We start from the raw sequence: 17481 nt of genomic DNA, 5'->3' as shown, positions 1-17481 counted from the left end.
GTGAATCAATATGTTAAGACATCTGGTGTTTCTCAAGTTCCTGATAAGCAAACATCTGGTGTTTTTTCAGTTCCTAATAAGTAATCTTTAAGTAATCTTACCCCACCACCAGGATGTGGGCGATGTCAGAAATATGTGACCCCAAGGGCCATGGAAATTCCCGTGTGACTATGATTGATGCTTAAGAGAGTATAAAATCTGCTTGAACTTTGCATTCAGGGTCCTTGTTGAAACCCCGCTGTGTCGGGTGGATACTTGGACCCCTGCTAGCTGGAAATAAACCTCGCTCTGTGGCTTACATTGTCGTGAGTGTCTTTTGTCCTCTCGGAAGGTGGCTGGCCTCGGACCCCAACATCTGGAGGCCCCAGTGAGATTGGCCCCTCCCTGAGAGGAACAAACGGCCTCCGATACCAAGGTTTAATTGAGAAAGACCGTGGAAGGAGGATTGGCCACCTCCGTTTGGAGGGAATTAGAATCCCCGTCTGGATTTGGTTGAGAATTCTCGTTGAGTGGAAGGAAGGGGTTACAGCCCTGGAGGCTCCACTATTGGAAGTCGTGGGAGACATCCCCGACAGTCAGGAACCATGCCGACGTCCTCAGTGGATGCCATTTGGGTGGTCTTTGGGTAAGGATCCTGAATCTGGTGTGAATGGAATTGCGCCTGTGAGAGTAGTCTGGTTGACCAGCCGGTACTTGTGCTTGTTGAAGAGTCCTGTGAGAATTTGTTTGTCTGCTGGAATTCTCTCTCTTGTTCTTTGTTGTCTCCTCTGTCCATCTCTCCTGATCATCATGGGACAGGCTCAGGTAACTCCTAAGACTCTTTTTCTGAGTCATTTTTCAGAAATCCACGCTAAGGGACACAATTATGGCATGGAGATTAAGAAAGGTAATTTGACACCCTTTGCTCAGCGGAATGGCCAACCTTTAATGTAGGCTGGCCTCCTCAAGGTACCTTCTCCTTGGACACGATTAAGAAGGTCCGAGATGTCATTAATAGACCTGGTCTTCATGGCCACCCTGATCAATATCCCTACATCCTTATCTGGCAGATTTTAGTAGAAGACCCTCCTTCCTGGCTGCGGCCCTTTATCCATGAATCACCTACAGACCGGCCCACGATACTGGCCATGTCAGGGAGCACCCCACTCCCGTTAATTCCCCTAAGAAGCCTATTCTGCAGGAAGAACCAACTCTCCATCCGTCCTTGATAGACTTAGATTTTTGAAGTAAACCCCCTGCCATATGCTGCTGCCGCGCCGCTCCAGCCAGAGGCAGCTGCCCCCCCGAGCCTCCCCACTCATCAGCCTCCCCATCTGCAACCCCTACCCCAGTCTCCGGACCAGTGAGGGGACTCAGACCCCATAGGCAGTGAGAAGAAGCCCCAGAGGAGGAGCCCTCCTCCACTTCCACCGGGCCCCCCATCCTTCCGGTGCGGGCCCTGGGTGGTGCTGGTCCTGATGGCCATTTTCAAGTAGTGACCTGTATAACTGGAAAGCTCAGAATCCTCCTTTTTCTGAGGACCCTAGAGGCCTGACTGATTTGTTCGAGTCCATTTTGCATACTCAACAGTCCCGCCTGGGATGACTGTCAGCAGCTCATTGGGACTCTGTTCACCACTGAGGAACGGGAGCAGATTCTCACTGAAGCCAGAAAGAACATCCCCGGCGAAAATGGACGACCGATCACCCTGCCGAACCTGATTGATGATCATTTAAACAGACCCGACTGGGATTATGGGAATGTAGAAGGAAGGGAGCATCTCCGGGTCTACTGCCAGACTCTTATGGCAGGCCTCCGGGCGGCAGCTCGCCGCCCTACCAATTTGGCTAAGGTTAAGGCAATAACACAAGGGGAAAATGAAAGCCCGGCCGCGTTCCTTGAGCGTCTTTACGATGCGTACAGACAGTATACCCCCCAAGATCCACTAACAGGTAAATCAGTCAGCCGTGATAATGTCATTCATAAATCAGGCTGCCCCAGATATCAGGAAGAAATTATATAAGCTGGAAGGACTTGGGGAGATGACTATCCGGGGTTTGATGAAAGTAGCTGAAAGGGTTTTTAACACCCGAGAAACCCCAGAAGGACGAGAAGATAGAACCAGGAAGGAGAATCAGGAACTACAAGAAAGGATTCAGAAGGAGGACAGGGAACACCAGAGTAAGGAAAACAAGAAACAGCAAAAAGAGATGGCTAAGATATTGCTAGCAGGAATCCAGGGCTTGGCTGGACCAAGTTCTGGACAGAGTGGCCCCCCGCATCCCCGAAGAGATCGACCCAGGCTAGACCAGGGACAATGTGCTTATTGTAAGGAATATGGACACTGGAAGAAGGAATGTCCCAAACTCCAGGGTCGCCTGGGACCAAATAACAGGCCCAATAATGATGCCTGGGTCCTGTTAGCCAGAATGGACAGTGACTAGAGGGGACGGGACTCGGATCCCCTCCCCGAGTCTTGGGTAACCATATATGTGGAGGGGAAGCCCATGAGATGCATGGTGGACACAGGGGCCCAATATTCACTCCTTAATAAACCTACTGAGCCACTGTCCCAGAAAATTAGTCTCGGGCAGGGAGCCACTGGGTCTGGGTCCAAGGCATATCAATGGACTAGCAGGCATCAGGTGGATTTGGGCCGACATCAGGTGACCCATTCCATTCTGGTCATTCCTGAGTGCCCTGCCCCCCTTCTGGGACGCGATCTGCTAACTAAGGTGAGGGCTCACATTCACTTTGAGCCTCACGGTATCAAAGTGACAGATGGACAAGGACAGCCTCTCCAAATCTTGACCATGTCTCTCGAGGGTGAATATCGCCTGTCCTCCTTGCGGGACCCTCCCCCGAAACCTATTGAATGGACCACTGAAATGGCTTATTGGATTCAAACCTACCCCCAAATCTGGACAGAAATAACAGGTGTAGGGCTGGCGGAATATCGAGCCCCAGTAATAGTAGAACTCAAGGCTTCGGCTCAGCCCATCCGAGTTCGTCAGTATTCCATATCTTCGGAGGCACGGAGGGGGATTGCCCCTCACATTAACCGTCTCCTGGAAGCTGGGATATTATGGCCCTGCCATTCTGCTTGGAAAACTCCACTCCTCCCCATTAAGAAACCCAGGGGAAAAGACTACAGGCCAGTCCTGTATTTAAGGGAAGTAAATAAGAGGGTCAAGGACTTCCACCCCACAGTCCTCAATCCCTATACCTTCCTGAGCCATTTGCCCCCCTCCCATGTTTGGTATACCACTCTGGACTTGAAGGATGCTTTTTTTAGCATAGCTCTGGCACCCAACAGTCAACACATTTTTGCCTTTGAATGGCATGATGAAAATACGGGAACCCACGGACAGCTAACATGGACTAGACTTCCACAAGGTTTCAAAAACTCCCCTACTCTGTTCAATGAGGCTCTTAATAAGGATCTAGACTCATATCGCCGGAGCCACAGTTCCGTCACACTTTTGCAGTATGTAGATGACTTGCTTCTGGCAGCCGCATCTGAAGCTTGGGTGCCAGCAAGCCACTGGAGACCTCCTCCAGGAGCTGGGGAAGTTGGGCTATCAGGCCAGTGCAAAGAAGGCTCAAATTTATAGACAAACAGTTACTTACCTGGGGTATGAACTAAAAGAGGGAACCAGATGGTTAATGAACACTATGAAAGAAACTATTCTCAGACTCCCCGTCCCCACTTTGGCTCGAGAAGTCTGCGAGTTCCCGGGGATGGCGGGCTACTGCCGGCTGTGGATATTGGGGTATGCTGAGCTGGCAAAACCCTTATACGAGGCAACTAAGGACAAGGCCCCTTGGGCCTGGGGGCCAGAGCAACAAATGCCTTTGAGGAGCTCAAGACCACCCTCCTGAGAGCCCCGGCCCTGGCACTGCCAGATCCTCTAAAGCCCTTCACTCTCTTTGTAGATGAAAGAAGAGGGATAGCGAAAGGGGTACTAATGCAGCGCCTAGGGCCCTGGAAGCGTCCAGTTGCTTATCTATCCAAAAGGTTAGGACCAGTTTCAGCGGGCTGGCCCCCATGCCTGCAGATCATAGCAGCAGTTGCCCTTATGGTGAAGGACGTGGATAAGCTCACCTTTGGACAACATCTGAAGGTGGTAACCCCCCATGCAGTAGAGGGGGTCCTAAAGCACCCTCCAGGTAGATGGATGACCAATGCCCGACTGACTCATTACCAAGGGCTCTTGCTGGATGCTCCCCGCATCCTCTTCTCTGAACCAGTCTCTCTGAACCCGGCCACCTTGCTGCCAAATCCGGACCTGGAAGCCCCTCTACATGACTGTCAGGAGATTATACCTGAAATCACCCAAGTGCGCCCCGATCTCCAGGACTCAACCCTACCCAACAGCGAGCTGCTATGGTATACAGATGGGAGTAGCTTCGTCTCGGATGGGGTGCGTAAGGCGGGCGCAGCAGTGGTGGACCAAGGTGGGAGCATAATTTGGAGTGCCCCGTTGCCCCCGGGGACCTCAGCCCAGAAGGCCAAACTGATCGCATTGACAGAGGCACTCGAGCGGGCTGAGGGGAAACGAGTGACTGTTTATACCGAAAGACGTTATGCTTTCGGCACTGTCCACGTACATGGTGCCATCTACCAGGAAAGGGGTTTCATTACAGCGGAAGGAAAGGAGCTACGTAACCTTCCGGTGATCCAGAGACTACTGACTGTGGTGCAGAAGCCTCAGGCTGTTGCGGTAGTACATGTTCCTGGTCACCAGTCTGCCCAGACTCCGGAAGCTATGGGGAACCGGTGAGCGGATGAAGCAGTCTGAAACGCTGCTTTGGCCTCCACGACCCTAGCGCTGACTTTACCCGTGCCCGAGCTCATGCGCTTGCTACTGCGACCTGAGTACACCTCGGAAGACAGACAGCAGATCCAAGGTCACCAATGCCCAGAGCCCAATTAGCAAGGCTGGTATCGTGATATTGAAGGGCGGCTAATCCTTCCTGAAAAACTAGGACTGTTTCTTCTCTCCAACTTACATTGAGCCAACCATCTAGGCAAGAAAAAACTACTCTCCCTCCTCGAGTCAGCCCGCCTCCGATTCCCGCGCCAAGCAGCTCAGATTCAAAGGATTGTGGACCAATGTGCCAGGTGCCAGGCTATGAAACCCAGTAAAAAGGGACTTCTTCATACAGGTACACGGGTACGGGGGATGGCGCCAGGACAGAGCAGGGAAGTGGATTTTACTGAGGTGAAGCCGGGAAGGTATGGGTATAGGTATTTGTTGGTTCTGATAGACACCTTCTCAAGCTGGGTGGAAACCTTTCCTACAAAACGAGAGACTGCCCAGGTTGTAGCTAAGGTTTTGCTGGAGGAAATCATACCCAGATATGGCATCCCCGAAACTCTAGGCTCTGATAACGGTCCGGCTTTCATCAGTAATATCCTACAAGGACTGGCCCAGGCAGTGGGGACTAATTGGAGACTACATTTTGAATATAACCCCCAGAGCTCAGGGCAGGTAGAAAGAATGAATCTGACCCTGAAGGAGACCTTATCTAAATTAGCCATCGAGACTGGCGGAGACTGGATGGCCCTCCTACCCTATGCCATCTTCCGGGTTTGAAATTCACCAAATGTACATGGATTGACACCTTTTGAAATTCTATATGGGGCTTCACCCCCCATTGTTGTCCGAGCTCTTCCGGACCAAGACCCCAGTACAGCCCCAAATTACTTGGCTAGCTTAAAGGCCCTACAGGAGGTCCAACGAGAGATCTGGCCCTTAGTGCGCTCCTTGTATGAGACAAAAGATGCATCAAACCCGGAACATGGCATCATCCCAGGAGATTGGGTATGGGTAAAGAGACGCAGAGCCCGCACTCTAGAAGAAAGATGGAAAGGTCCTTACCTGGTCATTCTGGTTACCCCCACTGCTCTTAAGGTTGACGGAGTCGGACCTTGGGTCCATCACTCCCACGTGCGTCCAGCCGGTCAGCAAGAACAGAAAGACGCTAGAGAGTGGACCGTACGGTGGCACCCAGATAACCCATTGAAGCTGAAGCTCTTGCAAGCCCGGGAACATGCAGAGTCTTCAAGAACAGCCACAGATGGGTTGGCTGGTCGCTGTGATCTTGCTCAACGCCCAGAGCAGGAGCCTTGCAGAAACCAACCCTCACCAGCCCTATAAGCAAACCTGGATATTCACTGACGGGGAGACCCATACCACCCTTAACGAGACTACACACATTGCCCCTACAGGAACTTGGTGGCCAGAGCTTCAATTCTGCTTTAGAGACCTCAATTCTGCCTACAAATGTGCTACCCTGGAGCAAACCTGATGTTATGATTTTTATGCTTGCCCCGGCCACAAGATAAGCAAAGACTGTGAGGGGATGCAATTCTCCTTCTGTAAGTCATGGGCATGTGTCACATCTAATGATGGTAATTGGAAATGGGGGGTATCAAAACCGCACCTGGTTAAATTTGCCTTTGTAAACGAGGGGGTACTGTGGGGAACTAAAAAGCCGTTGCCCACCCAAGAATGTTGGCCCACCGATCTAGATAGAATCAAGGTCACTTTCACTGACAGTGGCAAAAGGGACACCCCCGGGTGGATACAAGGCAGAAGGTGGGGACTTGTGTATTATAAATATGGTGGGCATTCAGGCTTGACCATAGTAATCAGATTAAAAATTGAGCCCATAGGGCCACCGTCCAAAATGGTAGGCCCCAACAAAGTACTCAAGCCACCCTATGTAGAGCCACCTTTCCGACCTCGCACCACCCTGGTCCCTTCCCAGCCTCACACAAATACTAACATTAAAACTCTAGAACCGCTAGGCACCGGCTCTCTCCTGGGAAGGCCCAATCTCATGCCTGGGTCCACAGATCCTCTCTGGAATTTGGTAAATGCTACATTCCTAACATTAAACCACACCAACCCTAATATGACTACCTCCTGCTGGCTGTGTTATAATGTGAGGCCCCCATTCTATGAGGCGATAGGGCTAAATGTCACCTACAATGTCTCGACTAGTGAAAACCCCACTCAATGTTCCTGGGGAGACCATAAGAGAGGCCTGACCATACAACAAGTGAGCAGCCAAGGAACCTGCTTAGGGAAGGTACGGGGAAAAAACAGGACCTATGTGCTACTATAGATAACAATCCCACCTGGGACGATGGTATTAAGTGGATAATTCCAAAAGGCAATGGGTGGTGGGTATGCTCACAGTCTGGGCTTACCCCTTGCCTATCAACTAATGTCTTTAACGGCTCTAAAGAATTCTGTGTCCTCGTGACTGTGCTGCCCCGCATCATCTATCATTCCAAGGAAAGCCTATATTCATACTGGAATACAAGAGCAGGTGAGAGAAAGAAGAGAGAGCCTATTTCTGAAATAACCATTGCTACCCTACTTAGCCTGAGAGTGGCCAGGGCAGGAACCGGCATAGCCTCCTTGGCTACTCAACATAAAGGGATGGCCTCGCTGCACGCGGCCATAGACGAGGACATAGAGAGAATAGAAGCCTCCATTAGTCACCTGGAAAAATCCCTTATCTCTCTATCTGAGGTAGTGCTTCAGAACCGACAGGACCTAGACTTATTGTTCCTCCAGCAGGGGGGGGGCTATGCGCAGCCCTAGGGTAGGAATGTTTTTATGCTGATCGCTCAAGAGTAGTTAAGGAGTCCATGTCTAAAGTGAGGGAAGGACTGGCAAAAAGGAAGTGGGAAAGAGAAGCCCAAGAAAATTCGTTCGAAGCTTGGTTCAATAGGTCCCCCTGGTTTACTACCTTGGTCTCCACCCTGGTGGGCCCTCTGGTTATACTGCTGCTTATCTTATCCTTCGGTCCTTGTATTATGAATAAGCTAGTAACCTTCGTGAAAGATCGAATTAGTACAGTCCAACTAATGGTCCTGAGACAGCAATATGAAAGGTTACCTATCCCTGAGAATGTTTACGCTCGTCACCTAGATGAGCATGATTCCTCATTATGAACAACTAAAGGGGGGAATGTTAGGGTACCTTTGACTTGCAGCCCACTTAGCCTGAAAATGGCCATGACTAGCATGACCCTTGGGTAATCTCGAGCCCTGCTTACTGGAGCAAAGGGAGGTGGAATGGTTTCTGGGAACAGGAACTGTTTTCTGGTTGATCTTGATAAACGATATGTGAGTCAATATGTTAAGATATCTGGTGTTTCTCAAGTTCCTGATAAGTAAACATCTAGTGTTTTTTCAGTTCCTAATAAGTAATCTTTAAGTAATCTTACCCCACCACCAGAATGTGGGCGATGTCAGAAATATGTGACCCCAGGGGCCATGGAAATTCCCATGTGACTAAGATTAATACTTAAGAGAGTATAAAATCTGCTTGAACTTTGCATTCGGGGTCCTTGTTGAAACCCGCTGTGTCGGGTGGATACTTGGACCCCGGCTAGCTGGAAATAAACCTCGCTCTGTGGCTTACATTGTCGTGAGTGTCTTTTGTCCTCTCGGAAGATGGCCGGCCTCAGACCCCAACAGTGCCAGCTATGGACCTCGTATTGTCATTGGAGAGCCATTGCAAGTTTTTGGGTAAGGGTATGTATGACACAGTATGATGACTGCCATTAGGACATCACTACTTAGCGGGCTCATTCTCCCACCACCCTCTCCTTTTTCAGGAAGAGCTCCATTGTGTTCTCAGGTCCCCAAGGCAGAAAACCTCTACCCTCTTAGAGTATTTTCTTCTTTTCTCTACTTTTGTCACCCAGTCTGTCCTGTTCTACGACTTCAATGTCCTTGAGTGTTCCCTTCGATTGTTCTCCTTTGTTTTAGCCTTAGATCTAGTTCATGAACCCAGTGGTTGGTTGATTTTTCAGGATGTATTTTCCTCTGTGTAGCTTTGTGGCTGTTTCCTCACACCTAAATTTCACTCAGACTAGCTGCTAAGATGTCTTACCTTCCACTGGGGGAATTAACATTTGGGGTTCTTTTAATGGCCTATGTTCTCTCATACCCTCCTACCTTTGGACTTGCCATGCCTTCCACCATTTTCCACTACCTTATTCTTCCATAGTCTTCAAAACTTGGCTCACGTGTTCATTTCTAGTGGCCCATTAGGTTTTGCTCTGACCCCACTCCTTTCTGATGTCTTTCTGATGTTCCCATAGTCTCTGTGTAAGCCCTGGTCCACTGTGGTACTTTTCTTCACCACGTTGTGAATGGGCCAGTTAATAGACGATCTGTTGGATTTAATGTTTTTTAAATTTTTGTTTTTGAGAAGGGTTTCATTATGCAGTCCACGATGGCCTGAAACTCACTATATAGCCCAGCCTGGCCTTTTATTAGAGGTGATCCTGCCTCAACCTTCTGAGTAGCGAGAATTGCAGGCCTGTACCACCATGCCTGGTTTTTTTTTTTTTTTTTGTTCTTGGTTTTGGCCAATGAGGCAAGATCAAACACAAGATTCTTTTTTCTTTTTTTCTGGTTGTTGCTGTTTTTTTTTTTTTAATTTTTATTTTGTTATTATTCATATGTTCATACAATGCTTGGGTAACTTCTCCCCCCACCCCCACCCCCTCCCTTACCACCCACTCTTCCCCCTCCCTCTCCCCCCCACCCACTCAGTACCCAGCAGAAACTATTTTGCCCTTATTTCTAATTTTGTTGTAGAGAGAGTATAAGCAATAACAGGAAGGAACAAGGGTTTTTGCTGGTTGAGATAAGAATAGCTATACAGGGCATTGACACACATTGATTTCCTGTGTGTGGGTGTTATCTTCAAGGTTAATTCTTTTTGATCTAACCTTTTCTCTAGTACCCGTTCCGCTTTTCCTATTGGCCTCAGTTACTTTTAAGGTATCTACTTTAGTTTCTCTGCGTTAAGGGCAACAAATGCTAGCTAATTTTTTAGGTGTCTTACCTATCCTCACCCCTCCCTTGTGTGCTCTTGCTTTTATCGTGTGCTCTTGCTTTTATCATGTGCTCAAAGTCCAATCCCCTTGTTGTGTTTGCCCTTGATCTAATGTCCACATATGAGGGAGAACATACGATTTTTAGTCTTTTGAGCCAGGCTAACCTCACTCAGAATGATGTTCTCCAATTCCATCCATTTATCAGCCAATGATAACATTTCGTTCTTCATGGCTGCATAAAATTCCATTGTGTGTAGATACCACATTTTCTTAATCCATTCGTCAGTGGTGGGGCATCGTGGCTGTTTCCATAACTTGGCTATTGTGAATAGTGCCACAATAAACGTGGGTGTGCAGGTGCCTCTGGAGTAACCTGTGTCACATTCTTTGGGTATATCCCCAAGAGTGGTATTGCTGGATCAAATGGTAGATCAATGTCTAGCTTTTTAAGTAGCCTCCACATATTTTTCCCGAGTGGTTGTACTAGTTTACATTCCCACCAACAGTGTAAGAGGGTTCCTTTTTCCCTGCATCCTCGCCAACACCTGTTGGTGGTGGTGTTGCTGATGATGGCTATTCTAACAGTGATGAGGTGGAATTTTAGCGTGGTTTTAATTTGCATTTCCTTTATTGCAAGAGATGGTGAGCATTTTTCATGTGCTTTTTGGCCATTTGAATTTCTTCTTTTGAGAAAGTTCTATTTAGTTCACTTGCACATTTCTTTATTGGTTCATTAATTTTGGGAGAATTTAGTTTTTTAAGTTCCCTCTATATTCTGGTTATCAGTCCTTTGTCTGATGTATAGCTGGCAAATATTTTCTCCCACTCTGTGGGTGTTCTCTTCAGTTTAGAGAGCATTTCTTTTGATAGACAGAAGCTTTTTAGTTTTATGAGGTCCTGTTTATCTATGCTGTCTCTTAGTTGCTGTGCTGCTGGGGTTTCATTGAGAAAGTTCTTACCTATACCTACTAACTCCAGAGTATTTCCTACTCTTTCCTGTATCAACTTTAGAGTTTGTGGTCTGATATTAAGATCCTTGATCCATTTTGAGTGATATGCATAGATCTAGTTTCAGTTTTCTGCAGGCTGCTAACCAGTTTTCCCAGCAGTTTTTGTTGAAGAGGCTGCTATTTCTCCATCATATATTTTTAGCTCCATTGTCAAAGACAGGTTGGTTATAGTTGTGTGGCTTCATATCTGGGTCCTCTATTCTGTTCCACTGGTCTTCATGTCTGTTTTTGTGCCAGTACCATGCTGCTTTTATTGTTACTGCTTTGTAATATAGTTTGAAGTCAGGTATCGTGATACCTCCTGCATTGTTCTTTTGACTGAGTATTGCCTTGGATATTCGTGGTCTCTTGTGTTTCCATATGAATTTCACGGTAGATTTTTCAATCTCTTTAATGAATGTCATTGGAATTTTGATGGGAATTGCATTAAACATGTAGATTACTTTGGGGAGTATTGACATTTTTACTATGTTGATTCTACCAATCCATGAGCATGGGAGATCTCTCCACTTTCTATAGTCAGTCTCTTTCTTCAGAAGTGTACAGTTTTCCTTGTAGAGGTCATTCACATCTTTTGTTAGGTTTACACGTAGGTATTTGATTTTTTTGAGGCTATTGTAAATGGAATTGCTTTCATACATTCTTTTTCAGTTTGCTCATTGTTAGTGTATAGAAATGCTAATGATTTTTCTATGTTGATTTTATATCCTGCTACCTTGGTATAGCTATTGATGATGTCTAAAGGCTTCTGAGTAGAGTTTTTTGGGTCTTTAAGGTATAGGATCATGTCATCTGCAAATAGGGATATTTTGATAGTTTCTTTACCTATTTGTATTCCTTTTATTCCTTCTTCTTGCCTAATTGCTCTGGCTAGGAATTCCAGTACTATGTTAAATAGGAGTGGAGATAGTGGGCATCCTTGTCTGGTTCCTGATTTTAGAGGGAATGTTTTCAGTTTTTCTCGTTAAGTATATGTTGGCTGTAGGTTTGTCATATATAGCTTTTATAATGTTGAGGTACCTTCCTTCTATTCCTAGTTTTCTTAGAGCTTTTATCATGAAATGGTGTTGGATCTTATCGAAGGCTTTTTCTGCATCTATTGAGATGATCAAGTGGTTTTTGTCTTTGCTTCTGTTAATGTGGTTTATTACGTTTATTGATTTTCGTATGTTGAACCACCCCTATATCCCTGGGATGAAGCCTACTTGGTCGTGGTGAATAATCTTTTTGATGTGTTGTTGAATTCGGTTTGCCATTATTTTGTTGAGGATTTTTGCGTCAGTGTTCATTAAGGAGATTGGCCTATAGCTCTCCTTTTTGGAGGTGTCTTTCTCTAGTTTTGGGATAAGTATAACACTGGCTTCATAAAGTGTGTTTGGCAGTTTTCCTTTCCTTTCTATTTTGTGGAACAGTTTAAGGAGGGTTAGTATCAGTTTTTCTTTAAAGGTCTGATAGAATTCAGCAGAGAATCCATCAGGTCCTGGACTTTTCTTTTTGGGGAGACTCTTGATTGCTGCTTCAATTTCATTTTGTGTTGTAGATCTATTCAGGTGATTAATTTCCTCTTGGTACAGTTTTGGATGATCATATGTGTCTAGAAGTCTGTCCATTTCTTTAAGATTTTCAAATTTATTTAAATATAGGTTCTCAAAGTAGTCTCTGATGATTTCCTGGACTTCCATGGTGTTTGTTATTATCTCTCCTTTTGCATTTCTGATTCTACTAATTTGGTTTTTTTCTCTCCTCATTTTAGTCAGGTTTGCCAGGGGTCTATCGATCTTGTTTATTTTTTCAAAGAACCAACTTTTTGTTTCATTAAGTCTTTGTATGTTTTTTTTTGGTTTCTATTTCGTTGATTTCAGCTCTTATTTTTATTATTTCTCTCCTTCTATTTGTTTTGGGATTTGCTTGTTCTTGTTTTTTCGGAATTTGAGATGTATCATTATCATTGATTTGGGATCTTTCAGTCTTTTTAATATATGCACTCATGGCTATAAACTCCTCTCAGGACTGCCTTAGCTGTGTCCCATAGGTTCCGGTAGGTTGTGTTTTCATTTTCATTGACTTCCGGGAACTTTTTAATTTCCTCTTTTATTTCATTGATGATCCATTGTTCATTAAGTAGTAAGTTATTCAGTTTCCAGGTGTTTGCATATTTTTTGTCTTTACTTTTGTTGTTGAGTTCTACTTTTACTGCATTGTGATCAGATAGTATGCACGGTATCATTTCTCTTTTCTTATATTTGCTGACACTTGCTTTGTGCCCTAGGATATGATCTATTTTGGAGAAGGTTCCAATGGCTGCTGAGAAGAATGTATATTGTGTAGAAGTGGGATGAAATGTTCTGTAGACATCAACTAGGTGCATTTGATCTATTGCATATTTTAGATCTTGGATTTCTTTATTGATTTTTTGTTTGGATGACCTATCTATTGATGATAATGGGGTGTTAAAGTCTCCCACAACCACTGTGTTGGAGTTAATATATGCTTTTAGGTCTTTCAGGGTATGTTTGATGAAATTGGGTGCGTTGACATTGGGTGCATACAGGTTGATGATTATTATTTCCTTTTGGTCTATTTCCCCTTTTATTAGTATAGAATGTCCTTCTTTATCTCGTTTGATCAATGTAGGTGTGAAGTCTACTTTGTCAGTGATAAGTATTGCTACTCCTGCCTGTTTTCGGGGGCCACTGGCTTGGTAAATCTTCTAGCCTTTCATCCTAAGCCTATACTTACTTCTGTCGGTGAGTTGGGCCTCCTGTAAGCAACAAATTGTTGGATCTTCCTTTTTAATCCATTTCGTCAAGCGGTGCCTTTTGATAGGTGAATTAAGTCCATTAACATTAAGCGTTAGTACTGATAGGTATGTGGTGATTCCTGTCATTTAGTTGTCTTAGTTGTTTGAAGGTTTGATTGTGTGTACCTAAGTTGAGGTTACTCTCTACTTTCTTGCTTTTTCTTTTCCTGTGGTTTGGTGCTTCCTGCCCTTTCATGGTTAATTTGGGTTTCATTTTCTGTGTGCAGAATCCCTTGAAGAATCTTTTGTATTGGTGGCTTTGTGGTCACATATTGTTTTAGTTTCTGCTTATCATGGAAGACTTTTATTGCTCCATCTATTTTGAATGATAGTTTTGCTGGGTAGAGTATCCTGGGGATGAAGTTATTTTCATTCTGTGCCCAGAAGATCTCACCCCACGCTCTTCTTGCTTTTAATGTTTTGTTGAGAAGTCTGCTGTGATTTTGATGGGTTTATCTTTGTATGTTAATTGTTTTTTCTCTCTTACAGCCTTCAGTATTCTTTCCTTAGTTTCTGAACTTGTTGTTTTAATGATGATGTTGTAGGGTGGTTCTATTTTGATTTGGTCTGTTTGGTGTCCTGGAGGCCTCTTGCATCTGTATGGGAATATCTTTCTCTAGGTTTGGAAAATTTTCTGTTATTATTTTGTTGAATATATTATGCATTCCCTTTGCTTGCACCTCATCTCCTTCAGTGCCCATGATTCTCAAGTTTGGTCTTTTGTTGGAGTTGGTGAGTTCTTGCATTTTCTTTTCACAGGTCTTGAGTTATTTAATTAATAGTTTTTTTGTTTTTCCTTTATTTACCATTTCATCTTCGAGTTCTGAGATTCTGTCTTCTGTTTGTTCTATTCTGCTGGATTGGCCTTCCATTTTGTTTTGCAATTCTGTTTTGTTCTTTTTTCTGAGGTTTTCCGTATCCTGGGTCATTTCCTCTTTAATGTTGTCTGTTTTTGTCCTGAGTTCATTTATCTGTTCATTAATTGTGTTCTCTGTTTCACTTTTTTGTTTATACAGTGCTTCTATGGTTTCCTTTATTTCTTCTTTTGCTTTTTCAAATGCTCTGTTTTTGTTGTCTTGGAATTTCTTGAGTGTCTCCTGTACATTTTGGTTGACCCTATCCAGTATCATCTCTATAAAATTCTCATTGAGTACCTGTAGCATGTCTTCTTTTAAATTATTCCTGTAGGCTTCATTGAGTTCTTTGGCATAGTTTATGTTCATTTTGTTGGAGTCTGGATCTGAGTATCTGTTTTCTTCATTTCCCTCTGGTTCCCGTACTAATTTTTTGCTGTGGGAAAACTGGTTTCCCTTATTTTTCTGTCTTCCCGTCTTTGCCCTTGGTGTTGTTATCGTCCCTGTACTGTGTGCAATTAAGTATTTTCTGGCTTATAATAATAGCACTAGTGGTATTTTGAATTAAGGGTGAGAGGGGATGGAAATCAAAGAAGTTAAAGGAAAAGGGAAAAACAAATAATCAAGTAGAAAAAAAAAACAAAGAAGTAAAAAAAGTTTCAAAGATATAAACAGGAAGAATCAGTGTGCTAATCTACCCTAAGCTGAAAAGCCATTAGAGAGACAGAGAGAGGATTGAAAATAAAAAGTAAAAAGAATAAAGATAATAATAAAAATAAAAAATAAGTAAATGAAAGAAAAAATATAAATGAAATAAAATAAAATAAAAAATAGAAAAAAATAAAAACCTCCAAGTTCAAATGCAACGAAGTCTCAGTCATAATAATTTTGGTGTTCGTCCCTCAGCTCCAATCCTGGAGATGGTGCCTCAGATGTTGTTCTGTAGTTGTCTCATCAAAGGGGAAACATAAAGTAGTACAAAACTGCACAAAAAAACCCCAGAAAGTGTCCCAAGTTCAAATGCAATACAATTTCATTAAGTTTTTCAGCATGCAGGTGTAGTTTGGCCGTTCTCCCATCAAAGGTAGGGAGAGAGAAAAAAAAGGAGTCTGGAGACAGTTCTGTGAGTGGTATCTGTGGCTGTGGCTTGCCTGCCTGCAGCTGTCAGCCTGCTGTTTCTGCCGGCGTTATTTTTCAGATCTCTGGGTGAGCTTAGCACTCACCTGGCCCTGCATGATTTGTTTACTCAGAGTTCTCTGAGTTCTGTGTGCGAGCCGCTCCTACAAGCTTTCCCCTTTCCAAGAACACTGCGGGAGGTGACACTGCACCCGCTTTCTCAGGCCACCGTGTTTGTTTACAGATCATGTTGGAGGTGGGTCTTCTCTCCTCTCCTGTGGAGCTTTCCTCCCTCCGTCACTCTCAGAAGCTTTCCCGTTCCTGGTTGCTGGGCGTGCACCTTTGCTCCTGTCCTCTCTGGCCAGGCCCGGCTTGTTTATTTAGTTCCGGGAGGGATTCCCCTCCCCCCCTTTGGTGCTCCGGGCATCCCACCCTCTTTGCTACTTGTCTTTATTGTTCTTATTGCTTATTACTCAGTTTCTCTTTTTTCCCCGGGTTGGGGGTCAGTCTGTCTAGGGGGCTATGCTGATCTGGCCGAGGGTTGTCTGTGGGAGTACCATGTACCGCTTAGTTCACCTTGTCTGTGTCTTCCCAAGCCGTCTGGGCACGGGCAACTGGCGGCCCGGGGGCCCTCCTGGTTTCTCCGTTTAATGTGAAGTAGTGATTCTCTGCACAGGCTGGAGGTGTGGAGCTGTAGTTACCTTTTTGGATAAGATCTTGTGTTTTTGCCAAGGCTGGCCTGAACTGTGATCCTCTTATTTATGCTCTTATGTATCTGGGTTGACAGGCACATTCTACTATACCCAGCTATTGGTTAAAATGGGGTCTTGCTAACTTTTTTGCCTGGGCTGTCCTTGAACCTCTATCCTCCCTAAATGCCTCCCACCTGGCTGAGAAAAACCACCACACCTGGCTAAAGTACTTACATATTTTTGTGGCTCATGAGGTACATTGTCAAATTCCATGCAGAAGTGTATGCCAATATGAGGAAGAATTATTTAATCAATTATTCTTAGGGACCCTGTGATCAAAATTAACTGTACTTCTGTTTGCTGAAACCACCTTCTTTATAGTAGTAGTGACTGCTACTTCCTACTCTTTTCTCCTTATTGAAAGGTTCTCTTAAATGTTTTCTTGGAACCTTGAAGATGGAAATGACATCTCTGAAACGTGGGTGCCTTGTTGTTGAAGATAATGACGGTGAGGCCCCAGCTGAGGAAACAAAAAAACAGAGGATCTCATTGGACTGTTGTCTGACCAAAGGTCAGGATGGACTAGGAAATGAAAATCTACCCAGTAGTGAGAATGAGCCTGGGCTACCAGATACTGTAAGTGCAGGAAAAGGTAAAAAGAATTCTGATGGTCAGTTGGAGGAAGAGGAGGAGGAAGATGGCCTTTCAGAGGAGGACACTGAGGAGGAAGAACCAGAGAGTTTTGCAGACATGATGAAGCATGGACTCACTGAACTTGATGTAGGCATCACCAAGTTTGTAAGTTCTCATCAAGGATTCTCAGGAATCTTAAAAGAAAGGTATGTTTAGTTTATGTACAAAGTTATTTTTAATTGTATTAACTTTTTTCTTTAGAAAGAAATCAGCATTATAGTCTTCCATTTAGCTCCCTAACCCCCAAGGATTATGTATAGTTACAGTCAAAAAGGAATGGAATAAAGAAGGTTGCATAAATAGTCTTTTTTTTTTTTTTTCCATACTGGGGTTTGTGCTCAGGGCCTTGCTCTACCACTTGAACCTTGGCCCCAGCTACCTCCCCCCTCCCACCACTGCTTTTTCTTTTGAGACATGGTCTCTCCATGTAGCCTAGGCTAACCTCAAGCTAGCTGTGTAGT

General features: G+C 44.7%; 1 protein-coding gene across 2 annotated transcripts in view; it reads left to right on the top strand.

Annotated features, from left to right (window-relative positions):
• Pus7 (pseudouridine synthase 7) overlaps positions 1 to 17481 on the top strand; it is a 56337-nt gene that overhangs the window by 3362 nt on the left and 35494 nt on the right. For both annotated transcript variants that reach the window (XM_074064955.1, XM_020177848.2), the window contains exon 2: positions 16752 to 17166. In XM_074064955.1, the coding sequence (XP_073921056.1) occupies positions 16752 to 17166 (415 nt within the window). The remainder of the gene's footprint in view (positions 1 to 16751; positions 17167 to 17481) is intronic.

Source organism: Castor canadensis, chromosome 2 (genome assembly GCF_047511655.1).
Source record: "Castor canadensis chromosome 2, mCasCan1.hap1v2, whole genome shotgun sequence".
NCBI classification, from domain to species: Eukaryota; Metazoa; Chordata; class Mammalia; order Rodentia; family Castoridae; genus Castor; species Castor canadensis.
Note: the sequence above shows the minus strand (reverse complement) of the source record. Positions and strands in the feature narration are given on the sequence as shown.